The 26,818-nt window shown below is 36.9% G+C and overlaps 2 protein-coding genes across 2 annotated transcripts; both read left to right on the top strand.

Moving 5' to 3' along the window:
- Positions 1 to 1,220: 1,220 nt before the first annotated feature.
- LOC131603200 (MICOS complex subunit MIC60, mitochondrial-like) lies at positions 1,221 to 14,345 on the top strand. Its single transcript, XM_058875481.1, has 12 exons — positions 1,221 to 1,479; positions 1,715 to 1,778; positions 4,652 to 5,347; positions 5,585 to 5,707; positions 5,819 to 5,974; positions 6,079 to 6,156; positions 6,543 to 6,635; positions 6,767 to 6,886; positions 7,602 to 7,679; positions 7,831 to 8,010; positions 13,438 to 13,539; positions 13,746 to 14,345. The coding sequence occupies exons 1-12, from the start codon at positions 1,469 to 1,471 to the stop codon at positions 13,977 to 13,979; spliced, it is 1,935 nt and encodes a 644-aa protein (XP_058731464.1). The 5' UTR covers positions 1,221 to 1,468; the 3' UTR covers positions 13,980 to 14,345.
- A 405-nt stretch (positions 14,346 to 14,750) lies between these two features.
- LOC131603201 (uncharacterized) lies at positions 14,751 to 15,684 on the top strand. Its single transcript, XM_058875482.1, has 2 exons — positions 14,751 to 15,217; positions 15,297 to 15,684. The coding sequence occupies exons 1-2, from the start codon at positions 15,068 to 15,070 to the stop codon at positions 15,537 to 15,539; spliced, it is 393 nt and encodes a 130-aa protein (XP_058731465.1). The 5' UTR covers positions 14,751 to 15,067; the 3' UTR covers positions 15,540 to 15,684.
- Positions 15,685 to 26,818: the final 11,134 nt, after the last annotated feature.

Below are 26,818 nucleotides of genomic sequence, written 5' to 3' on the forward strand. Positions count from 1 at the left end.
ATTTGTTGACAGGTTCAACTACACCAAACTCTCGTTAAAACTAACCTTAATATTATTTCGTCAAAAGTAAAGACTTGTGAGCCAAAGAGCGGTGACATGAAAATAATGGTCTCAAGCAACAACTTAACATGTCAAGAGTGAAGGCAAGTCCATAACAAGCAAACCGAATATGAAAGACAAGAACACAAAAAAACTTATTTACTTAATTCGATCAAATTGGTTTACTCTACAGGAGAGATGAAGTCTCCGATTGACTATACTTCAAAGAATTATTACAAGAGGTTACAAGAAAATAGTCACTCAAGTTCTTGAAAACAAATCTTATTTTTTACCAAAATATTTTCTAATATATATATATATATATATATATATATATATATATATATATATGTATATATATATATATATGTATATATATATATATATATATATATATATATATATATATATATATATATATATATATATATATATATATATATATAAGCCATGTTTTAGAAGTGTTTCAGAATCCACTTAGATACCTCCAAAGATTTTCCAAATTTCCATGACACTTTCATATGAGTTTCTACCACGTCTCTCTAAAATTTCCCCAAGATTGTCACCTCTTCCATCTATCATTCAATCTACATTCTGAAAGTTGTGAAGACAAGAGTGATAGAGATACATATTTATAACCACTGAAATCTAAACAAAAATCCTTAATGGACAAAAACCACAACTCATTAACAAACGGATCCACGAAACAAAATGATTAAGCATGCTACACATGAACCGATATAACCTACCTAATGCATGTCATACTCGAAGTACCCTACCAGACCCGACTAATTGTCACCAGAGCTATATCGCGGGAAGCCAGATTGTCACTGTCAGACGGTCAGACCTACACTGGACGATTAGACCTTTATCGGATTGCCATTGCCGAATTTCCAGGCTTCACAATCATCAATCTCCGCCGCTGGCCGCCACCCATCGAATCGCCACGCAACTTCGACGTCTTTCGTCAATAGTTTTACTACTTTTCTACTTTATAATTTTTTAATGTTTTTTTTTCTTATAAGTTTTAAAATGTACATTTACAATAATAATATAATATTCAATCCAACATTATGATTTTTTCAAAAAATATTTATTTAATGTGATATTATTATTGAATGGTGTAATTGTTTTCTTTCACTGAAAAAATACTAAATTTATGGAAGCAGTCCGAAATGATGTTTTACTAATTATGATTCCACCCCGATACATCACCGAAATCCCAGAAACATCAGTTTTGAGTTTTTGATGTTACGGCTGGATTGTAGATTGTAGCAGGGGCTGCGACACAACGCAACCACGCCATTCGGCAAACAAACTTCCTAACTTAATTACGATTCCCGATCTATCTACTACTTTCTCTTTCACTCCCTTTTTCTAGTTCAGTCTTTTCAACAAACACCTTCTTCCCTATCTCTCCGAGGCTACCATGTTCCGGAGGTACACACCTATCTAAACCAAAACCCCCTCACGCTTTTTTTATTTTCATTTCCCTTTTTTCTTGCACTGCAACTTTATGCGTTTGTGTCTAATTCCGACTCTGTGGTGCCGATGAATCGAATCTTTTTCTTCATTATTTCCATTGATTCCGTAGCTACTCTTTTGGTTTTCGTTTTATATGACTTCAATTCGATGGTATTCTTGATTTGATGATACATTTTCATGTTTATTGCAGGTCCATTTTGGAAATTTCATCTCGACAAACGTTTAGAAGAAACCCCAGACATTTTATTAATCAGGTGCCTCATTTCTACTTTTTTTTACGCAATTGAAGAAAATTATTCAACTAGTGTATTGTTTTATGTTAAATAGTAGCAATTGATTTGTCAATGGAATCTCATATTTTATAATATGAGCATTGGGTTTGGAATTGGAACTGACATTGCTGTTCATCATGTTGTAAACAAATTTTGCTTATTTCTTTTAACCATTTAGTACTGTTTATCACTAACACCGATTGACATTGACCAAGTCTGGACATGGGAGTTGGGATTGATTATTAGCTTAAACAGAACAACATTTGGACATAAGAAATATTAGTTTACTTTACTAAGAATGTGGTTTCCTCGTTATTATAAGAATATCACATGTTGGATGTGTGATAAGACTAGATAGAACATATTAAGATTAAAAAGGATAATATTAGAGATAGTGTTGGGACTTGGGGTAACACCTATAGTAGGATAGATGGTGGAAAATAGACTTAGGTGGTTTGTGCTTGTAGACAGAAGACCTATACATTATTTGGTAAGGAGAGTATATCAGATGGAGAGAAGTCAAACAACTAGGGTAGAGGTAGACCTAGAAAAACTATAAGAGTAGTTATTAAGAAAGATCTTGAGATTAACAATTTGGATAAAAACATGGTCCTGGATAGAATATTATATGACGAAAATTGATCCATGTAGCCAACCCCTCTTAGTGGGATAAGGCTTGGTTGTTGTTGTGGATGTTGTTGTTGTTTGCTCGTTACTCTTCCCTACTTGCTTTCTATTCTAACCAAAAGAGGAACCAAAGTGTATATCATCCTCACTTTCAACGTTTTTGCCACCCATCTTAATCTAGACACCAATAATAGAAAGTTAAAAGCCTTCCATTCCATAGCTCTTCTGAAGTTCTTTTTATCTTCTTAATACTAGTATATGTCTGTTAAGAGCCAATGCTGGCGATGGCTAGGGTGGACCATTCCGACGAGTGCTCGACAATGATCGGGCCTCAATCAACAATTCTTTTATTATTTAGAGGGCCTTTAATTTTGTAATTTATTTTGGTTTATTCCTAAAAAAAACCTTCTGTGTCCCCCTTTTATCTATACTTCTGGTCTGCCCATTCCTCTTCCACTGCTCACTAAGACGAGACCTTGGAGAAGTGAGACTTTGAAAGAAAAAACGAGGGTTAGACAAGGAAGATGATGTAAGATGGCGATTGGATTTTTCTAAACCAAGGAACAACAAAAACACCCTTAAACCTTGAAATGAAAGTGCTATATATGTTGGTATAATTGTACCCACACTAAATTTAGGCTTCTGCAATCTGTGCTCCGCAACAAAGTTTCGCCCTCCACGTCTCTTCCACATGAGAGCCAGTGATGGAGTTTGAAATCGCCTCTATTGCTAGAAATGTGCATAAGATGTTTCCACGATGCCTCCATTGTAAACCGGTGTCCATTTGTTTGTGTGCATTTTCCTTTGCCTATACTTATTCTATTTATTTTCTTAGAACACCAGTGATATGACTCTGGATTTCATTGGGAACGAGACTACTGGTTTTAAAAGTTTGTCGTGGAGTCCTCTCCGTGAGTTACATTACATACCTCGTCACTTTCTCCATTGTCAGAATGACTTGGCAGATGATCTGAGATTCTCTTCATGGTTGAAAAAGAGTTAGGCTTAGGGTTAGACATTTGAGTCATAGGTCATAATCTCCCATCATCAATCTCGTCTGATGCCCTGCTATGTTTCAGATTTATGACTGGGTTAGGGAAAACCTTTAAAATTAAAAATAAATAAAGAATTCCAAAACAATAAAGGAATCGTAGATCAAGAAAAATTCATAGTGAACCATCAAGACAAAGCTCCTTAGAGTAAAACATTTATCATTATTTCTAAAATCCCAATTAAATTTGTCTTAGCTGTTAGACCAGGTCTAAGTTGAAAAAATATTTTTTGAATTGGACATGTACAAACGAATGTGTATGTGTGAGATGTGTCTAATGCATGGACAAGGTAGCAAAATGGTGACCATGCTGTACCGTGGTAGATGTAAGAAAGGTTTAGTTTGCAAAGGAATCGATTTTGGGTACTATATCCCTTTATCTTCACTTCTTTGTGCTAATCAGAAAATTACACACTTTGTGTGAGGATTTATCACACAACCAGGAAGGTATCTTATTGACAACAAACAAACACAGAGCTGGTAAGCCATTCCTTCTTTGGTATCGCATGTGCATAGCACAAATGATCAGCGACTTCAAATACCGATATACTGCAACACTGGTGATTGAGTAGATGTGAATGTTGCGTTGAATGTGTGGTAGTATGACTAAACAAGATAGTATTAGGAATAATAACATTAGAAGGAGAATTGGGATAGCACCTATCCTGGAAACGTTGATGGAAACTCGGCTTAGGTGGTTTGAACATGTAGAGAGAAGACCGGTAGATTCTATAGTAAGGAAAGTAAATCAGATGGAGGGTAGTCAAACCGCTAGAGCCAAAAAGAAGATCTAGAAAAACTATAAAAGAAACTATTACGAAATACGTAGAAAAACTACAAGGGAGACTTTTAAGAAAGACCTAGATATTAATGGGTTGGATAGAGATATCATATATGAGAGAGCATTATAGTTCAAACGTCGTTTTAACCATGTAGCTAGCTGGCTGTATTAAGTGAGATAAGGTTTGGTTGTTATTGATTACAAGAATGTTGGCCAGTAAAGGTGCTAATGTTGAAACCACTTAATATAGATACATTCTGTAATTTACTACTTGTGTTCACAATACTAACTACTTAGATTGTTGATCTGGTAGTACTCATTTCTAAATTTTAGTCTGCTTTACATGTTATCCTTTTCTAAGTTTATTACCGTTTGCTTCTACATTACATTTTTCAGAAGATACCTTCTCATCTATCTTCGCGAAAGGAATTCTCCAATGCATCGAGACCAGCTGGTGCCTCATCTCCTGGTTCTACAGGAAAGCCGCCTGAGTCCCATGGTTCTCAATCAAAGTTTTTAATTGGAAGTGCTGCTGTAAGTGCTGCTCTTCTGGCAGCTTATCAATTTGGTTTCTTAGATAAATATCTTGAGAAGGAGAAGCTTAGTGATCCTCAGGAAGCTCTGATAGATGATGCCATTGGAGATTTGAAGAGTGGACAACATTCAATAGAGGAGTTAGTTTCACCCAGTAGGGAAAAGTCTAACAATGAAAATCCTGCTGTAGAGCATGCAGAGCAGAAGGTTGATACCGTTTTTTCGCAGCCAGAGATTGTCATAGAAGATTCTAGTGATAAACCGATTCCTGTGCAAGACATTTCTGATATTGCTGAAGATCGTAATGCTGGTGCCAAAGAAAACCAGTTTCTTGAATATCCTCAAAGTACTCTAACATCGGATGATCCAAGTAAAGAGTCTGTGGTGCAAGCTGATGTGATTGTTGGCATAAAAAGCACAGAAACAGATGTTTCCCAAAAACCGGAAGAGGAAATCCAACATACATCGACATCTACCGAGAACAATGTGTATCTAGATGAGAATGTGACAGAAAATATTCAACCGAAGCAACAGGAAGAAATAGAGGAAAGAAGTGAGGTATGTGTAATGTGTGAGATAGTCATGATATACAGGTTAATCATTAACATCATCTATGATCCTTTTTTCGGTAATCATGCTGGTTTAAATTTTATAATAGAATGTTGGCTTATCAAAATAATCAAATGATTTGGTTATTCCCTTAACCAGTGACTTTTTTCCTTACATTTTTTCTTTCTAAATTGAATTTTGGCATTTATTTATTATTAATATATTTCCTTTGTTACTCCATGGTAGATTGTATTGGCTAAAGATATAGAACAACCACCTACCCTCCTTGAGGAATATCACTTAAGGAATAAGTCAGAAGGAAGCCCTTCTATTTATTTACATGGTCATGGCTTTCCTGAAGAAAAAGAGGTTTATTTATGATCCTGCTTTCATTTTCTGTTAACTTTTTAGTGGTACAATTGTACATTCTCTTGTGATTATGATCACGTGTGTAACTAAGCTAACTTATTGAAACACTAGGCACTTAGTGGTGCAATAGAGGACTTGAAAGATGGTTATGCCACGTCTAAGGATGGGAAACTGGTTATTGAATTCGTACAAGCCATCCATGCTGCGGAGAAAAGGCAAGCTGCAATAGATGCGCGTGCTTTTAATGAAGAGAAGAAAACATTGAAGGTTAACTTACCCTCTAATCTATGCGATTCGACTTATCATTTGTTGCTCTTTTTTGTTTATTTACGAATTTATAATATTAATTTTTACTTGCAACTTTGTGCTAGGAAAAATATGAAAAGAAGTTAAAAGATGCAGCTGCCAGAGAACTTAAGCTTGCTGAAGAATCTGCAATGTTGGACAGGGTAAATATGTTTTTAGTTTTCTTCCCTTTTTGTCTTAAGTACCCGAGTCTGAAACAACAAGAATAATAATTTCTGTATGTGGGGGCAGGACTATAGTTTTGTTGTTCAATCATTCAATGTATATAGATTGAACTTGTTAGTTACGTGGTCTCGATTGAGCATAACAGTTCATATTTAAAGTCAAGGTACAAATATATTGTTTTGACTTAATAATGATCACACAAAAATAATCTGAATCAAATTTGAACTATCAACCTGTCTAGGTTGTTTCGTAATTGCAAGGTTTGTCCATGGATCAAGTCAAACGTTTTTTTTTTATATGCGCTGTTTGGCTCTACAAAGTTACTAATTCTTAATCCTTTTTTTCTTATCTCAATATTTTTCAGGAGCTGAAGAGAGAGAGGGCAAAAGCATCACTTGCTATTAAGTCACTTCAAGAAAAGATGGAAGATAAACTAAAAATAGAACTTGAACAAAAGGTGCACATTATTTTTTATTGGTAATACAAGTACCACCCCCTCCCCCTTTCCCTTTATATATCTACAATGACTAGTCTCTGTATATATGATACAATATTTATTAAAATCAGTTGCATCATTCATAATTACAGAATATCGAAGCAGAATTAAAGTTGAAGACAGTTCAGGAGTTAGCACAGGCAGAGTTAAATGCAGCTATAGCAAATGAGAAGGCAACCCAACTTGAAAGAATGTCTGAAGCAAATATTAATGTAAGGCTTCTGCTTGATTCAAGGATGGGTATAGATACACCCATATTTAAATTAGTCATAGCTAGCTTTAGTTACCTTACAATAATGTAGATTTTTGGTATATTTAATAATATAGCCGTAATAGTTTCTGAACAGAGGATAGTTTGTTCACCAATGTGGATTTTTGGTATATTTAATAATAATTTGCCTGTCATTCTTAGCAAACAAGTGCTCCACATGCATGTACATTTCCTTTAAGTACTGATTGATTCCAGAGAACTTCCTTTTAATGATTTTCGTGCCGTGAATCAAAATAACAGCAAACTTGTCACCATTTTAATCTTCTTTGGTCTGTGATAGAGCTTTTTGTACATCCCAAAGATCAAAACAAATGTTGAAACTATAAAAAAGTAAAACACATGAGTTTATCATCTTCATTTATTTTTGTGTATGGAATTATTTTCTTTTCATAATTATGTTTTGTTAGACATCTTCAACATAAGTGACTAGAAATTTGGAAAATCGTTTGGTTGTACAAACATAAGCTTCTAAGTAGTTGATCAAGGAATACTCATATTACAAAAGGCTGAACTCTGGTAGACTGCTAGTGAGACTTGATTTAGAATTCTTATTAGTTTGCACGTTGACTGTCTAAATTATCAATACTCTTCACGTGGCATATATCAAAGTTGAAAATTGACTTGGTTCAAAAATTTCTTTCCCTCCAATTCTCTAGATAAATGCCTTGTGCATGGCATTTTATGCTCGATCTGAAGAAGCCCGTCAAAGTCATGCTGCACAAAATTTTGCTTTGGTAATTTTTTTCCTTCTGTTTCTTTGTGTTATTTTTATCTATATTTCATACATGGAGCAGTTTTTGATGAAATATTAGTTTATAATATTTATTTAGTTCCAATCTGGCTAATAATTATCAGTTTGTTGTTATTTATGGATGAATCCTACAGAGAGCACTTGCACTCGAAGATGCATTGTCAAAAGGATTGCCAATTCAGACGGAAATAGAATCTGTGAAGTCGTATCTTGAAGGCATGGATAAAGATTCAGTTCTGGATTTGGTGCTAGAGTCCCTTCCTGAAGAGACAAGAAACAAAGGCACTGACACCCAACTTCAATTAAAGCAGAAGGCAAGATGTGTTTTTGTCTACTGTTAGCTTCTTGGGTTACTTGTTCTGTCAATTGATTATAAAATTGATACATATTAGAATATACTAGTAGATAGTAGTTTGTATAGTGTAACTGACACCTGGCAGTAGCTAGAGTAAGGTAACCTGCTACAGCAGGTTACAGGATTGCTTCTATAAAATGCAATCTGTTAGATTCTTGTAACTAACTATTCATTGAATCAAAGAAATAGAAAATGAAGAGTTCAGACTTAGCATAGCTTTCTAACACGGTATCAGTAGACTAATCGATCTTCGGCCATGACTACTTCTCCGGCGACGCCGCCGCCGTCATCGCCATCTGGTTCACCGTCTTCCGCTCGTATCTCCAACACAGCGACGCCAATCGCGTCGTCTTCTCCTGGCGATCTTCGTCATCTCAATTTCTCTCTCAAGATCGCATCGAAACTTGATGAGAAGAACTTCCATCTATGGCGTCAACAAGTGGAGCCTTATATCAACGCTCACAATCTCACTGAGTTCGTGGTTTGTACTCGTGTTCCTCCGCAGTTCGTTGATGATGCTGCTCGCGTTTCAGGTACGATCAATCCTGCTTATTCTGTTTGGCTTCAAAAGGATCAGATGCTTCTTTCGTGGCTTCAATCTACTCTTTCGAGCGAGATTCTCTCTCGTGTTCTTGGTTGCACTCACGCACATCAACTATGGGATCGATTGTTCAACTATTTCCAGAAGCAGACGCGTGCTAGGGCACGTCAATTGCGCATTGAATTGCGTGCTCTTACCTTGGATAATCTGTCTGTGCAAGACTATCTGCTTCAAATTCGCACAATTGTTGATGCTCTTGCTTCGATTGGGGATCCTATTCCTACTTCACATCACATTGATGTGATTCTTGAAGGTTTACCTGCTGAGTATGCTCCAGTTGTCTCTGTTGTTGAGAGCAAGTTTGGTATCATGGATCTTGATGAAGTAGAGATCCTTCTTGTTGCTCATGAATTACGCCTCAACAAATTCAAGAAAACTCCGGTGCCTGAAGTTGTGTCCCTCAATCTTACTCACACAAACAATGCCAACTCCACCACTGATGAAGGGAATACTGCTAGTTCAGAGTCTACTCCGGCTCCTCCTCCTACTAGTTCTGAGCCTGACTATCAAGCTCTCCGTGGCAGTTATGGTCGTGGAAGAGGCAGAACTGGTCGAGGTCGTGGTGGTAGATCCTCCAATTCCAACATTCAATGTCAATTATGCATGAAGTTTGGTCACTCTGCTCTTAACTGCTGGCATAGGTTTAATCAGAACTTTCAGCCTACAGCCAATTCCAATTCCTATGGCAATCCTCAGCAACAATGGCCTACTTATGCTTTTGCCAATCAGGTTTGGAACAGGCAACCTGCTGTGATGAGACCTGCTTCAGTGGTTCAAGTTCCCACAGTGCTACAAGTTCCTCCCAGCACATTCATAGCAAACTCAACACCCTCCTCGTCCAATTCATGGTTTCCTGATTCTGGAGCTTCTTACCATGTGACTAGTGATGCTAAGAATCTGCAGCAGAGCACACCTTATGAAGGGCATGAGCAAGTCTTTATTGGAAATGGCCAAGGTTTGCCCATTTCTTCAATTGGTTCCAGCACCTTTTCCTCTCATAGTCACACACACTCACAGCTTAAATTAAATCATCTCTTACTTGTTCCTTCTATCACAAAGAATCTGCTCAGTGTGAGTCAGTTCTGCAAGGATAATAATGTTTATTTCTTGTTTACTGCTGATAAGTGTCTGGTAAAATCACAGGGTTCTGATGCAGTGCTTCTTCAAGGACATGTTGGTACTGATGGCCTATATGAGTTTCCCTCTATTGCTTTGACAGCTTCTCCTCCTTCTTCCAACCTGTGTGTGTCAGGTGTATCTTCTCCAAATAATGTTGTATATAGTGCAAATTCTGCTTGCATAGGATCACAACTGTCCAATATTTGGCATATGAGACTAGGACATCCTAGTATAAATACATTGAGGCTTGTCCTCCAATCTTGTAATATTCCCTTTCAATTCAAAGATGAAAGTTTATTCTGCACTGCCTGTTGTATGGGAAAAGCTCATAGATTGCCATCTACTTTATCTCACACTCCACACACTGCACCTCTAGAGTTGATTTACTGTGACTTATGGGGGCCTTCTCCTAATACTTCTACTTCTGGCTATTCCTATTATATGTCTTTAGTAGATGCACACACTAGATTCACTTGGTTATATCTGCTCAAAACTAAGGCTGAGGCACTTAGTACTTTTAAGCAATTCAAGGCTATGGTTGAACTTCAGCATGGATATCCTATCAAATCTGTTCAGTCAGATTGGGGAGGAGAGTTTAGGCCCTTTACAAAATTCCTCTCTGAACTAGGCATTCAACACAGAATTATTTGTCCTCATACTCACCATCAGAATGGTGTAATTGAGAGGAAGCACAGACACATTGTTGACCTTGGCCTCACATTGCTTAGCCAAGCTTCTCTTCCTCTTGTTTATTGGGATTATGCCTTTTCCACTGCTGTCTATCTCATAAATAGACTTCCCTCTGCCTCCATTAATTTTCAGGTTCCCTACACTGCCTTATTTCACACCAAACCTGATTACAAGTTCTTGAAAGTGTTTGGTTGTGCTTGCTTTCCCCTTTTAAGACCTTACAATGCTCACAAGCTTGAGTTTAGGTCTCATGAGTGCTTATTTCTTGGCTACTCCACCTCTCATAAGGGATATAGATGTTTGTCTCCCTCTGGCAGATTATTCATCTCTAAGGATGTTTTGTTCAATGAGACCAGGTTCCCTTATCCTGATCTTTTTCCTTCTTCCTCTAAAAGCCTTTCTCTATCCAAGCCTGTCCCTCTTTCTCCTCTGCCTTTGTCTGCTTTTCAACCCACTACCTCTGTTTCTGCACACTCTTCACCTATTACTTCTCACGAATCTCAGCCTAATCCCTCTCTTTCCTCTGAGTCTAAGTCTGTGTCCAGTTCTGAACCTAATTCTATGTCTAATTCTGCTCCTCCTATATCTTCCCCTGCACCTATTTCCAACTCTGTTTCTGAACCTGCTCACTCTTCCCTTTCTAATTCTGTTTCTGAGACAGGCTCAGCCTCCTCCTCCTCTCCTTCATCCTCTATTGCTTCTCATCCTGTGCTTCCCCCCAATGCTGCACCTGTTTCCCAAGTACCTGTTAATTCTCATCACATGCAAACTAGGGCAAAATCTGGCTTCACTCAACCTAGACTTGAGCCCAGACTTCTTCTTACTACTGTTGAGCCCAAATCTGTCAAGCAGGCCCTTGGGAACTCTCATTGGAAATCTGCTATGCAGTCTGAGTTTGATGCTTTACTGAAAAATCAGACCTGGTCCTTAGTTTCTCTTCCTGCCCATAGAAGAGCCATAGGTTGTAAATGGGTGTTCAGGGTTAAGGAAAACCCTGATGGGACTGTCAACAAGTATAAGGCCAGGTTGGTTGCCAAAGGTTTTCACCAGAGGCAAGGTTTTGACTTCCAGGAAACTTTCTCTCCTGTTGTCAAACCAATCACCATTAGGATAATTCTCACTATTGCCTTGACTCATCACTGGACCATACAACAGATTGATGTCAACAATGCCTTTCTAAATGGCACATTGACTGAAGAGGTTTACATGGAACAACCCCCGGGGTTTATCAGTGCTGATTCTTCTTTAGTCTGCAAGCTTCACAAGGCTTTATATGGCCTTAAACAGGCCCCCAGGCAATGGTTTGAAAAACTGCAGGCAGCCCTCCTGAAACTTCACTTCCAAGCTAGCAAGTGTGATCCATCCCTCTTCATCTATTCCTCCAAAAATCACATCATCTACATTCTTGTCTATGTAGATGACATCATTATCACTGGCAATTCCAAACCTCTAGTTTTGGATATCATCTCCAAACTCAATCTAGCCTTCTCCCTAAAACATCTTGGTGACCTTGATTATTTTTTGGGAATTGAAGTGAAATCTGCCTCCAATGGCTCTCTTTTGTTAACTCAGTCTAAGTATATTAGGGATTTGCTGTATAAAACTAATATGCATGAGTCTGCAGCAGTTGCCACCCCTATGCAATCTACCTGTAAGCTCACCAAAACTGGTTCAGCACCCCTTCCTGATCCCTTTCTTTACAGGTCTGTAGTTGGTGCTTTGCAGTATGCTACAATCACCAGACCTGACATCTCCTTTGCTGCGAATAAAGTATGCCAATTCATGTCAGCTCCTCTTGAATCCCACTGGGTGGCTGTCAAAAGGATTCTCAGATACCTCAAAGGGACCCTGCAGCATGGCTTACATTTATCCCCTCTCTCCCCTCATACTGTGCCTTCTTTACAGGTGTACTGTGATGCTGACTGGGCTTCTGACCCAGATGACAGGAGAAGCACTTCAGGTGCAGCAATCTTCTTTGGCACAAACCTCATATCTTGGTGGTCAAAGAAGCAGCCACTTGTGGCAAGGTCCAGCACAGAAGCTGAGTACAGGAGTCTTGCCCAAGCCACTGCAGATCTGTTATGGGTGCAAACTCTTCTCAAGGAGTTGTCTATTACCACCAAACCTCCTAGCATATTGTGTGACAATCAGTCTGCAGTGCTGCTGGCCCACAATCCTATCATGCATACAAGAACCAAACACATGGAGATAGATCTATTCTTTGTCAGAGAAAAAGTTCTAGCCAAGCAGCTTGATGTTGTTCATATCCCCGGTGTTGATCAACTGGCAGATGTTTTGACAAAGCCTCTTCCATCCACCAAGTTTCTAGAGTTGAAGCACAAACTCAGGGTTGCCAGCTCCCCATGAGTTTGTGGGGGGGGGGGGGGGGGGGGTGGGGGGGGGGGGGGGGGGGGGTATTAGAATATACTAGTAGATAGTAGTTTGTATAGTGTAACTGACACCTGGCAGTAGCTAGAGTAAGGTAACCTGCTACAGCAGGTTACAGGATTGCTTCTATAAAATGCAATCTGTTAGATTCTTGTAACTAACTATTCATTGAATCAAAGAAATAGAAAATGAAGAGTTCAGACTTAGCATAGCTTTCTAACAATACATTTGTCTGTCAATTGATTTTCTTAACCTTGCAGAACTTTCCTTTGATAATATGCTAAATGTTGTATTTTCTGGATGCTCATATAAAGAATATGAATGCCTTTAATTTGATTTCTTTACTTTTATTAGCGACCAATCCCTTGATTGTCTTTGACATTCAGTAATGATCTTATCTTTTCAAGCTGCCTTATAAATGTGTATAAAACAATTGAATTGACTACTGAAGAAATTTCTGGAATTATTGAGTATTGTTTGCGATTTCCTGAAATGCAGTTGACTGTTACTACTCTAAATTCTAGAGTAGATCATATAATTTTAAATTTAAATCTTGAATGTTTCTAATTTGTACATATTATGTTGCAGTTTGATTTCTTAAAAGGCAATATACGACACTTCGCGTTCTTCCCACCAGGAGGGGGAGGTATTTTGGCACATTCTTTGGCACGTGTAGCATCCTTGTTGAAGGTACGCAGATAAGTGGTGACCAACATGGCATTTACATCTAAGTGTGTGCTTAATGGGAAAATAGAATTTGATGGGGGCAGTGAAATTTGAAACATAATTTGTGCTTTGATACATTCGCTACCTTTATTTCTTTCCAGCTCCCTAATTCTCTCATTTTCACCTCTATTGGATTCATCCTGAAGTACAATTTGTTCCTCCATATTCAGGTTAGGGAAGCTGACCAATCAGGTGATGGGATTGAATCTGTGATTAACAAAGTTGAGAGTTACTTAGCTGAAGGAAAACTGGCTGAAGCAGCAGATTGTCTAGAAGAAAGTGTGAGGGACACCCAAGCTGAAGAAATTGTTGCAGGTTGGGTCAAGCAAGCAAGAAACAGAGCTATTTCTGAGCAGGCTGTACTTTTTCTTCAATCCTATGCCAATTCCATTAGCCTTTCATAATCCTCAAATTTTGATTATTTACAAGACTCTGTTGATTTAATACTTAAAGTTGCAGAGATTATTTGGTTCCTGGTTCCGCCTAGGATGCCAACGGGATTTGACTTGACCCACAAGCAAAAAAGTTAGCCTTTTACTTTCATACCAGCTGAAATTTGTTGATTCTGTGATATCTATGTAACTCCACTGGCCTTTGGGGTTTGGACCAAAGTGATATCATTAGGCTCTGTATATTTTTCTCCCTCACAAATGATTACAATGTTCCATTGCTTATAATGAAAATTTCAATAATACAGGCGACAAGGACAAGGTTGGACCTCAAATGCCACCAATGCTCTCTTGAGCTGTTGTAATTACTGAGCTTTTCCACCTGCAAAATGTTACTAGCGTGGTTACATTCATTTTCCGGTTAATATTAGTGGTTGGTTAGGTTTTCGGTTGGATGGATTTTTGTTTTTTAGATCAAGGCATTGCTCATGATCACCTACAAAGACTAATCTTTCGAGTTAATCTGAAATCTGTTTGTGAGAATAGTCTTATCTGAAATTTTTTCATATACACTGAGCACCTAAGTATTCACTATCATGTTGATTAAGTGTGTGATAGAGTTTTCCCATTTTTGAGTTGCAAGCTTAGAGTGTTTCATCAGACATTTTAGTCAGCTCATAATTTATTGATTTAATTATAAATTTATCAAATCAAAATATAGGTGTTTAATAAATGACATTGTACTTGTCAAATAAATAAGGGTTAATTGTACGATCCCCCCCTACCATTAGGGCGAGATTTGGTTTCACCCCCCTTAAGATATTTTTTTAGTAACGCACCCTTGTAAAACCTGTAAACCCTTTTCACCACACCCTTTTACCAACACCTGCTGACTGTGTATTATTTAATGCTGACTGTGTATCATTCAAACTCAGCTTTCTTCTTCACCGTTTCTAGGTTATATTTCTCCCAAATCAATTCTTCCTACATGCGGCGCCCCTAAACCTCCATAGCTCCAATACTCTTCTTCATCGGTGTGTTTCTGCAACTTTCATTCCCAAATCGTTCTTCTACAGCCTTCTTATTCGTAGACCCAATTGATCATGGTGGGAAGCAGCTCTCGAGGAAGCAGTGTTGATTCAGTGTCCCATCAAGTGTTGCCCAGATGCGGCTGTGATAGACCCATGAAGATGTGGGTCTCCAACACAGTTCAAAACCGGAATCGAAAGTTCTGGAAATGTCGCAATGCTGGGGTAAGTATGTTGGAAATGATTTGTTCTGCGTTTTTTTATGTGTGTTTGTGTTAGTAATTATGCAAATCGTGTTCTGTAGACTGGCAATAGTTGCGAATTGTTCTTATGGGATGATGAAAATGGAGACTCCATGAAAGACAATACAGTGATTCATCCATGTTGCAAGAAGTGTGAGGTACTTCAAATTCAGTTGGAATCAGTGACAAAGAAAGTGGTGAAATTGAAGATTAAGCTTGAAGCCCAGAAAAGGAAAACTTTGCAGCTCCAGATTGCTATATTTATGTGTTGTTTGATAGTTGGTTTATTGTATAATTTCATGTAATGAAAGCAATAAGTATGACATTGTGAATTTTGGTGTCAGTAATAGGTTAATTATCTATGTATTTTGAGTCAAGGTGGTTCTGTGCATTTTGATCTAGGTTGGTTCTATGTACTTTGAAAAGAATGTTGGTTCTATGTAGTTTGAAAAGAATGGAAAGAAATATTGTTTGACATTTGTTGTGTTATATAAAGCATATTGTTATCATTAATAGATGTCACAGATTGTATCCATTACAAGTTAGTGTAATTAACTGCTAAAACAAAGCACAAACATGTGTGCATAACAGACTAACCAAAAGCACAAACATGTGTGCATAAAAGACTAACCAAAAGCACAAACATGTGTGCATAACAGACTAACAAAAAGCACAAACATGTGTGCACAAAACACTATCCAAAAAACACTAACAACCGTCATAGCATGTCATAACATAAAAAGCACCAACAGATGTGCATATCATTGTGCATAACATAATCAACTAATGAGATCCTGAATTGACTTCTTCTTCACAGTCTTCTTTGGAGTCTTTTTAGGGGTACCCTTTGGAACCTGCTTCTTTGGAACCTGCTCTTCTTCTTCATCTTCTGTAAAACAGAAAGGCTCTTCAGGTTTAGATCCAGGACCTGTAAATGGTTTTGGTTTTTTAAACCAATTCTCTTTAATTCTCTCACTACACCTCTTTCGCAATGGTTTGAATTCTTGCTTCACCTTCCCCTTGCCTTTGTCTATGCTTTGCTTCACCTTCCCCTTGCCTTTGTCTATGCTACTTGTTGAGCCTATAGTTGTTCTTGTTTGTACACTTATGTCGGGTAGACTTGCAATCATGGCATCACTTATATCCCCAAACAATGAATCTTCGACAACAGAATTAGTAACCTCATTTGCACCATCAGGTTGAGTCTCTGTAGCACCATGTTGAGCAGATGTAGCATCCCCATCAGTTGTAGCACCAGGTTGGGTAGATGTAGCATCCCCATCAGTTGTAGCACCAGGCTGAGTAGATGTAGCAGCACAAGGTTTTTTCTTCTTCTGTAAGATAGTTTGCACAACATAATAAACATACAAGGATAAAAATATATGAATACATGATTAACATACAAAGATAATACTAACATACCTTTCTTTTCAAGGCATTAGGATCTTGTTTCTTGCTCTTGCATGACTTTACGTTATGTCCAATCTTGTCACACCTAGTACATCTATATGAAACCCCTGGTAACCTTCTTCTAGCTCCTTCCTCCCCCGTCTCTCTAATTCTTAGCTTTCTTGGTCTACCAGGCCCTTTTTTATATGTAGGAGGTAAGAGCTCTTCAGTTTCAACCTCGGGCCACATATCACGTCCATTTATAGGGCTAACAGCAAATCCATAGCAAAGGGCATACTTATCCCTTGTGTAACATTCATGAACAAACAGTTCTGGGTTCTGGTTCCTAAATCCCAATGCAGCCACAGCATGCCTACAGGGAATACCAACTAACTCCCAGAAGTTACAACTGCAGGACCTTTTTCCTATATCAACTATGAATTCCTGATTATTATAAGCATGAGTCACCTGAAATTGTTCACCCATAGCCCAAGTTGGCAGCCAAAGCCCACTCAAAGCAACCTCAGAATCTAGTCTTTTCCTAGGAATTGGCATCACTTTGTGTGGCCACTTATCAAGTTTCAAGGTAGCATTACTACACCTATTCATCAGATATTTTCTAATCCACTCACACATTGTCAAAATTGGTTTATCTCTAGCAATTAGAATTGTGGCATTAAAAGATTCAGCTATGTTGTTCATCAATACATCACACCTAGGGAAGAAACTAAATGCATGCATATCTCCACAGATCAGCATATTGTTTATCTGCATCTCCTTCTATGATTTGTTTTGCAATCATCTTAGCCTTCCATGCTCTTGCCACTGTTATGCCAACTGAATAGTTTTGCCTCATGTCTTGAATGATGTCACAGATCCGGACTTTATCAGAAGTTTGCATTTTCTTGACCACAGCCTTGGCAACCCACTTGGAATTGGCAGTTTTGTTATCCAAAACCCTAGCACATGTGTGGGTGTCCTTTATAGTCTTAATGGCAAAAGTGTGTTTATGGCCCACCTTTGAACAAAGCATTAAAAAACCACACTTGGCCTTACATTCTACCCTCACTCTATACCCCTCATTTTTTACAAAATTTATTTCCCTCCCATTCAAAACAGTCCACTCACGAATAGCTTCCCTAAAGTCATCTAGGGAGTTGAACTCCATACCCCACTTAAACTTATAATCCTTATTTAATTCCTCTTTTTTAAACTTCTCAAACCTTGGCCCTTTTTCGTCTTCAGAGTTATCAGGATCAGAGCTCAATAAATCTTCACTAGCATACTCTTCATCATCACACTTCTTCTTATTTGGATATGTTAACAACCCTGCTATGACTGGACCCTCACTAAGTGGTATAGTGTCATCAATACCATCAAAACCATCAGCTATAGCAGTCGTCCTTTCATCCTCGCTATCGTTCAACCCTTCAACAATCTCTTCATCACTATCCTCCTCTAACTCAGACACAAAGTTTTGATTGCTCCCAGTTACACTTATGCACGCAGCGTGTTCAACACACAGTACCCCATCAACTTGCATCGCACAACAATATGCACCAAAATCATACGCATCATCATCACTCCTAATCTGAAAGTAGTTGCTATCAATGTCAGTGATTTTCGTCCACACTTTGTAAGAACCTTCTAAGTAACCCCACCCAGAAATTAGGTTTTGAATGCGCTTAAGGGTCCACAAATCTAATTGTTCCCCAGAAATCAAAGTTGATGAACCACCCCTGTAAATCGTTTCACCATTACTACGTTGAATGAACTCTCCACCGTGACAAATAACGGCGTTAAACCTTCCGTTTCTCTGCAGGTTGTTCACAACATTTAAAACAACAAAATAAACATGCATGTTATAAACAAGTTGCAGATATGCTCTTTTGAACTAACCTGAGACGATTCCACCGTTGCTTCGCCGTTCCCAGCCTTCGCGTCATCTTCTCCGTTCGTCTTGTCCACACCCATGGCAATAGAAATGAAACCTAAGTTTTACGGGGGTGAAACTGAATGGTTTCTAAACATGTAAGTGGAATTATATCACACAATGGTATTTTATAAATTCAATTGCCACCTGGACCAGTTTGAATGATACACAGTCAGCATTAAATAATACACAGTCAGCAGGTGTTGGTAAAAGGGTGTGGTGAAAAGGGTTTACAGGTTTTACAAAGGTGCGTTACTAAAAAAATATCTTAAGGGGGGTGAAACCAAATCTCGCCCTAATGGTAGGGGGGGATCGTACAATTAACCCAATAAATAATAAAAGAGAAGGTATTTATTTGTAGCTATCCTTGGATTGGATTGTTGAAAAAATTATACATAATTTTTCATATTCTAGCTGTCTAATGAAAATAGTTACTAGTATATAGCCAATGAAGGAGTATATAATGCCAATGGAAAAAACAAAATTATTACTAATTTGATATATTTTTTTTTCTAAACATTGCACATGAAGCAATCCAACTAAGGAACACCCTTGGTGACTGGCTTTAAATAAAAATAGTATTTAAAAGGGAAACAGTGGTTGTTTGGTTTCAATCATTTAATCATATCATAGACCACAATCTCAATCACTAGCGGTGCCATATCAACTTCTCTTAGTTAATATTTTGGGAATGAAAATAAACCTCTCTTCTTATAATAAAAAATAAAAAATATTGTCTAGCGTAGCTTGTTAACATGTTCTATATAATCTTTATTATATATTTATTATACATAGCATAAACAAAAAAAAAACTGTTTAATGCAGCATTTATTTGTATTTTATTAACAATAAAAAAAAAAACAACTAACTGGTGTTTTTTAGCTAGCTGAAATGTCATAATCATCATGAGAATAAAAACAGCAAATGCCTACGGCGTGCATCTGCAAATAACATGGCTTGCTGCTTCATTTGATTGCATAATTAATTTTATATCTAAAAATTAGTAGCTAATACAGCTTGTCCAATTACATAATTAATGTTAATTGTTTTTTTACACCGATATGAAAATAGATAGCTTTTGTTTTATGTTGTCGTTTTAAGATGTAAAAAGTTCTAACTTAACATTATTTACCATCATCAAGACATCAACCCTTCGATTCAGTAAGGAACAGAACATGTTATAAAAAAATCAATAAGGAAAAGCTCATAAACTTGTTACATAATTAATCAATTAATTTATTAAGGTAATATTTAAATGGCTTTCTGGTTAGTTAGGCTTGGCGATAGTAACGAGCTCGGCTCAAACCCAAACTCGTGTGATTAATAATTAGAGTTTGGTTATTTAAAAAGAATAAATAAATTAGAGTTTGGTTCCTAACTTTAGTTTTTCTTTTTTTGGTGAAATGTTCCTATCTGTAGTTTAAGTTGCTAGAATAGGATATGATGATAGCTCAAACATTTTATTTGGATTTCCCACATGTTCCTCCACTAGAGTTCATAGATAATTGTCTCTTGATCACCAATTAAATGGCTTGTGGTTCATTGTTAGAAACCGAAATTTATTTTGTGGGTGCTTTAGTTTAAAAGTTCATATTTCTTTACTCTAGAAAGTTATTCACACATGAAACTAAATTATAGTCTATTTTTTTTAAGTGCAAAAGAAGTTTGGAAGGAAAGACAGATGAAAGCTTTGAAAAACAAAGAGAAGAATTGCGTGAAAAGAATTAAAGGATTTAGGCTGAGAGGATTTGATTTTACTTATAAAATCAAAATTCTATAATTTATAGAAATTCAAAAGTTATATGGAAAGAAGATTTTGAAGGATTTTGGAGAGTTTAGATACGTTTTCTAAATATATTTTATGTTGTTATAATATCGTAAAAATTAAAAATATAAAAATGATTAAGACTTTTTTTTTTATTATTCTATACATTATTGTTAAAACATCAAGTATTTTTCTATATTTTTAATAAAAAATTGTTTTTATAAGTCATCCTTCTCCTCCCCTCTAAACTCTCAAACAAAGTCTAATAGTTAACTGATTTAGGTACCAAATTTAATTAAGGTTAAAGACTATTTTGCCTAAGAAATTAAAATTACAAATTTAGTAGAAATTAAAGTAACAACTCAAGGGTCGATTTAGACTCATGACACTATTATTTTGTCTGGTGCCTCTTTTGAGAATCTTTAGTCTATGAGGCTATTCTCCGAGTGTTCGAGCTAGTCTCGAGCTTCACGTGAACTTTTGCAAAGAGCGGTCTTATAAGGGTAAACTCAGACCCTACTTTCTTAGAGCTTGCTTGTGAGTTTCTCCATTGTCAGCTAGAGTCTTTCTCATTTCTAGAAGGCTTCACTAGTGGAGACACAAATATGTGTCTTTGGGTAGGATAATGACCATCCTTAACTCTGTTCTCAATTTCATTCTTATATTATCCATGTCTTTCTTAAAGATGCTTCTCAAGGTTTGAAAGAAGATTGTGAGAATTCAAAGGATTTTCTCTGGGTGGAGTTAGATGAACTTCTAAGATTGCTTGGGTTAGGTGGTCTGATGTGTGTATGCCAAAAGAAGTTTAGAGGTCTTGGGGTCTGTGACCTTCGGGCTGTTTACCTTGCCTTCTCGGGTAAGTAGAGGTGGCGTTTGTCATTGGGTCCTTGAGGAATATGGAGAGAGATTTTAACTTCTAGATATGGAGTTACTCTGACCTTTTCTACCATGTGAGGGAGGACGAAGTGCCTTCAATCTTTGTCTCTTTGGTGGAGTAGGGTATCTTTCCTTAGAGCTAAAAGGGAAAATTGTGCATACTGGTTTTAGGATAACTTGGTTAAGAAAGTTGGTTCTGGCCTTCACACTTCGTTTTGGAGTGACCCTTGGGTTAGAAACATCCCCTCATGGTTAGGTTTCCAAGGCTGTTATATTTCTCTGATAAAAAGATCAATCTATAAGGGAGATAGGGAGGTGGGAAGGTCATTTGTGGATTTGGGACCTTAACTGGAGGAGGAACGTATTTTTGATCACGAGCATGTAGTGATATATGGTATCCTTTTGGTAATTAGCGACTTCATTCCTTCCACTTAGCCCGATAAGTGGTGATGGCATTTTTTGAAAGACAATGTCTATTCTGTGTCATCTACAAACTCTTTCCTTATAACCCGAGAGCTTCCTTTAGACCGTCAGGTATCCCCCGTGGAGTTAGTTATCTTGAATATCTAGAGAAGCTGGGACCATTCTAATTTTTTTTTCTCCTAGCGAAATTTGCAGGAATGGCTTTGAAAATTCAATGCTCCTGGTTCAAAAAGTCGAAGCAAATAATTTAGTGGATCTTGGCAGTGCTCTATTGGTTTGAAACTTAATGGATAAGAAATCTGCCCTATATGAGTTTCCAGATTCTTGATTCTCACACCTTGAGCTTGGATTTAATTTTTGGTTTCCTGCATGAAGGACTTCAAAATTGATTCCAACTGGTTATTCCCATAAGTCAGAACAACATAATTTGGTGCAAAAAAACTAGGTCGGATCAATGGTGCTTCTGGCTTCAATTGCTTTTGGTTGTTGGTCCAAGAGAAATGAGAATAATTATGCCAACCTGGGTTGTAAATGTTGTTGTATAGGTTGTTATATTTTTTAATGCCCACATAGATGGCAGAAACTGGATTTGCCGAGCATTCCTTAAACATGCGGGCCCTCTACAATAAACACATACAGCTTGAGATGTATCAGTCACAACCTTAATAGGTTCTACAGCTAGCACATCAGAAGACGTCAACATATTTTTCATCATTTGGTGGATTTCAGCCATTTAAGCAACAAGAGTTGGAGTCTTAGTGAATTCATGAACACCAACTGGATTCTTTAGAACTGTTGTTGTAGATGCTCCAGTGACTGGCCATTGGTTAGTGTTGGAAGTAATGTTTTCTATCAGATTATACCCTTCTTCATTTAAATTGGACAATAATACATTGTAGAAAGTTTCAAGCTAAATGCAGATAGGTATCTCTTGGCATGGCCATTGCCTAAACAATTCTCTAAATATTTCCCAAGCATCAAATAAAGATTCATCTTCTCCTTGGCCAAATGATGTAATCACATTCCTTGTCTTAGCATTCTTGATAGGAAGAAAATACTTCGCTATAAATTTCTCATCCAAATCATTCTAGGTGGCTATGGAATTTAGTTCGAAGGAATTGAGCCAACTTTTAACTCTATCCCTTAACAAGTATGGAAACAATCTTAACCTAAAAGCATCATCTATGACTTTATGGATTTTGAAGTTGCTTGTAACTTCCAAAAATTGCCTAAATTGGAGATGAGGGTCATCAGTAGTGACACCTGAGTATTGGCCAATGGCTTGCAGCATTTGAAGCATCATTGGCTCAAATTTAAACTAAGCTATAGTGATATTGGGTCTGATGATTCTAGTGCTCACAACATTTGGAACAAAGAAAACATAGTCTCTGATATTTTTGGACTTGTCATTGGCTATGCCGATGATGTCATTTTCAACCATGACGTTTTCTTGTTGATTCACTTTAATGTCCTCTTCAAGATCTTCAAATGCAAGAGTAGGGACAGGGGTTCCTTATTGTGATTTGAAATCTAGTATCGCCTCCAAAGTCTAAGTGTTCTCTTTGGTTCAAGGTTTCCTTTGTAAACTAAGATTACCAACCTACACATGCAGCAATTACATACCTATCGTAACACCAGAAAATTGAAAACGTTAAAAGCTTAAATGTACTTTTCATAAATTTTAATAAAAATAAAAGTTTTAATGACACAGTCCTAAATAACGGCACCAAAAATGTATTTCTTGAAATTCCATTTTGTGTAAGTATACACAATCAAAGTGCAACAAGTTATAAAAGTAAGAGTATCGTCCCACAAATTGTATTAACTTAAGTTGATTTCTAATTCAAAAGTTATGAATGACTATGAGCAAAGATTAATAATGAATGAAGTTGTCATAGGTACAAATTCAAAAATGATGAGTTATGGTTGGAAGCTTTAACAAATATGAGAACATGCTTAGTTAAGTATTATTCAATGAAATTCACCTATAGTGTTTTTGTATTGAATCATAAGACAAAATAAGTTACTAACATAACATCACATTACACAATAAAACTAATTTTTATTAAATATCACATAACTTAACATAAAAGAAGTTAGTTCATGGTGAGCAGAAGAAATACACTAATACAAGCTTTCAAGTAAACATAAGGAAAATAAAGTTTAAACGTAAAAGTGACACTCCTAATCCCTGCAGTCTTCAACTAGCAACAGGTGGCTATCCTTCCGGAATGGCAAGGCAATAGGCACGTCAAGAACCAGTTCAACTTCCTTCAATTTTGGTGAGATAATTTCTCTTAGTGAATTCTCAAATTCTGAACATCTTTTCCATTCCCAACGCATCTTCTTTTGTAGGCTCCATCAATATTAGGGTTAACCTCAAACCTTGGATCACAGGTCTCTTGGTTGTCCATTAGTGTGCTAAAAAAAAGGAATATTCCATTTCTTTTCCCATAGTCCATGTACTGCATTGGTACGCAGCACCTGCAGGAGACAACACGTCTCTCAGCAAACCTATTGTGCAAATGGTGCCTAATCACCTCAATTTAAGCTTTTAAGGATTCGTCTTTTAGTGTTTCATCCTCATTAATTCAATTACTCTATATCAGCCTTATTTTCTTCTCAAATCTCTGCCACATTAGCATTATAACTAAATTTAAGAACACATATCAACATCTTCTGGCTCAAGGCCTGTTGGCTCAGTTGGCAGTAGTCAAAAGAATCCTAAGATACGTCAAATGGTCTATTGGCAGCGGAAAATCTCTTTCCCACAACGGATACGGGCATAAAATGTAATTTTATTAGTTTTAGCGATTGCAATTGGTACAAAGATAAAGATGATTGAAAGTCTACAGTTGGATACATCTTTATGCTCGGTGAAACATAAATCTCACGGTGTTCAAAGAAGGAAACTGTAGTTGCACTATCGTCTTGTGAGGGCGAGTATATTGTTGCTTCATTATGTGCGTGCCAAAACCGTATGGCTAATGAATCTATTGAAAGAGTTGGGCAACACTGAGGGTGAGGCTGTCACACTTTTGGTTGATAATGTTTCAACTATTAATCTTACTAAGAAATCAATTGTACATGTGAGAAGAAAGCACATTGAGATGAGGTTTCACTACTCGAGGGAGCTTGTTAGTGAAGGCAAGTTAAGATTGGAATATTGTAGAATTTGTTGATACTCGAGGGAGCTCGAGGGAGCTTGTTAGTGAAGGCCAAGTTACTAATTTGTTGACTAAGGTAATCACAAATGATATATTTAATAGGTTGAAGATTAACATGGGCATGTAAGACTTTGAGAACTTGAATTAAGGTGATATGTTGAGTGAAAAACATGTAGTGTAACCAATTACAGCTAGAAGAAAAGAACTTCTAGAAAAGAAAAAAAAGTAGTTTTGGAGTTCTATTAAACGTTTAACGAGACACGTTAATCTGTTACACCTAACATTGAGTTTTATGAGTTTGTCTGATGTAACTGGTTAACACTTTATTTTAACCTATCCTTGAGTTTTTGCTTTTTCTTGTATTTTGTTAATGTGTTGTAAGTCTCAATTATTTTGTAACACTTCTGTAAATGCCATGGAGGCATCTTCATCATTGGTTAATGCAAATTATCATTCTCACCCTCAATTTTCTCTCTCTTTCTCTCTACCTCTATCTTCACATACTACATAGTTCAACAATTATATGATTGTATGTTCCAACAACACACACACACGCACACACACGCACACACACGCACACGCACACACACGCACACACACACATGCGCACACACACATGCGCACACGCACACACACACAAATATTTATATATATATATATATATATATATATATATATATATATATATATATATAATCTTCCTATCTCTTATTTTAAAAGCCCTCATACTTGATACATTTCATATATTTATGAGAACATTATAGATTAAATTTCAAACTTTATAGGAATGATCTATATGATATTATGTTTCAATTCAACGATTGATTTTTAAAATAAAATTATTTGAAATGAAGTTATTGAGTAGACATGGCAATAAAACCCGTATCTGCGGGAATCCACCCGAACCCGCCCCGAAGTTGACGTGGAAAACCCGCTTTGACTAGATTTAGAATTGGGTTTGGGTTTTCCCCGATTATAAAATATGGGGACTGGTCCGTTAATGAGGACACTAATACCCACTCCGAAACCGCCCAATTTATTTCATTATGTATATTATTATTTATTTTTGATAATTTAGAATATTAAATATGTGGTCAATGTTATGATATTTTGATTTGTATTTATTATTTAAAATATTGCAAATGTATATATGAAATTTTTTTATTTTTTTTTTATTTTTAATGTAATTTTGTTTTTGAAAAATAAGTATTTTTATTTAAAAAATTGATTTCACTAAATGGATGGTGGCAGGGCGGGGATACCCGAATCCGTTTGAGTCGGGTTTGGGTTTTAATTCTTCATTACCGTTTGGGTTAGGGGCGGGGAACGGAGATTGTTTGGATACTCGGGTTTGGGTTTGAGGGAGGTAATAACTGTCCCCGTTGCCATCCCTATTATTGAATAACTTGTGGTGTAACTCTTCAGGTGTAATTTGATCTCTCCTCTCTCTCTCTACACACACACACACACACACACACACACATATATATATATATATATATATATATATAATACTATAAAATTATTCAATACACTTATCATATCTGAAAATTCGTATTGTGTCAAGTCAATGTACACCATATCATATGCGCATGTAATAAGATGTCCCGTTTTTGGGAATCTCATCCATTTTGATATCAGTGCGTAAGCGTCCAACCAAGGAACAAGAGCTTCGTGCACCTCTTCAAATTTAACTTCCTCTCCATATAACCGCGTGTACGAGTCTTTAAATCTTGGATAAGTTGATGACGGACAAACGTATGTCTATCCTCTCCATTACTAAGCAACGCCGAGACAACCCGATAACCGCAATTATTGTCCCCCACAACATTGACGATCCGCTTGATGTATTCTTGCATGAAAATCGATATCTCTTCTAGGAATGGAATTTTTGGTGGAATAGGCATCTCTTCGATGAATGAAATTTTCACTGGAATAGGTGTCGGAGGCAGTTTGCTTATGTGAGCTCCTTTGTTTGAACTTTTTTGAGGTGCACGAAGCTCTTTTATCGACGTGCTCACAATAAGAAGG

This window comes from Vicia villosa, linkage group LG5, assembly GCF_029867415.1.
Source record: "Vicia villosa cultivar HV-30 ecotype Madison, WI linkage group LG5, Vvil1.0, whole genome shotgun sequence".
In the NCBI taxonomy this organism is placed as follows: domain Eukaryota; kingdom Viridiplantae; phylum Streptophyta; class Magnoliopsida; order Fabales; family Fabaceae; genus Vicia; species Vicia villosa.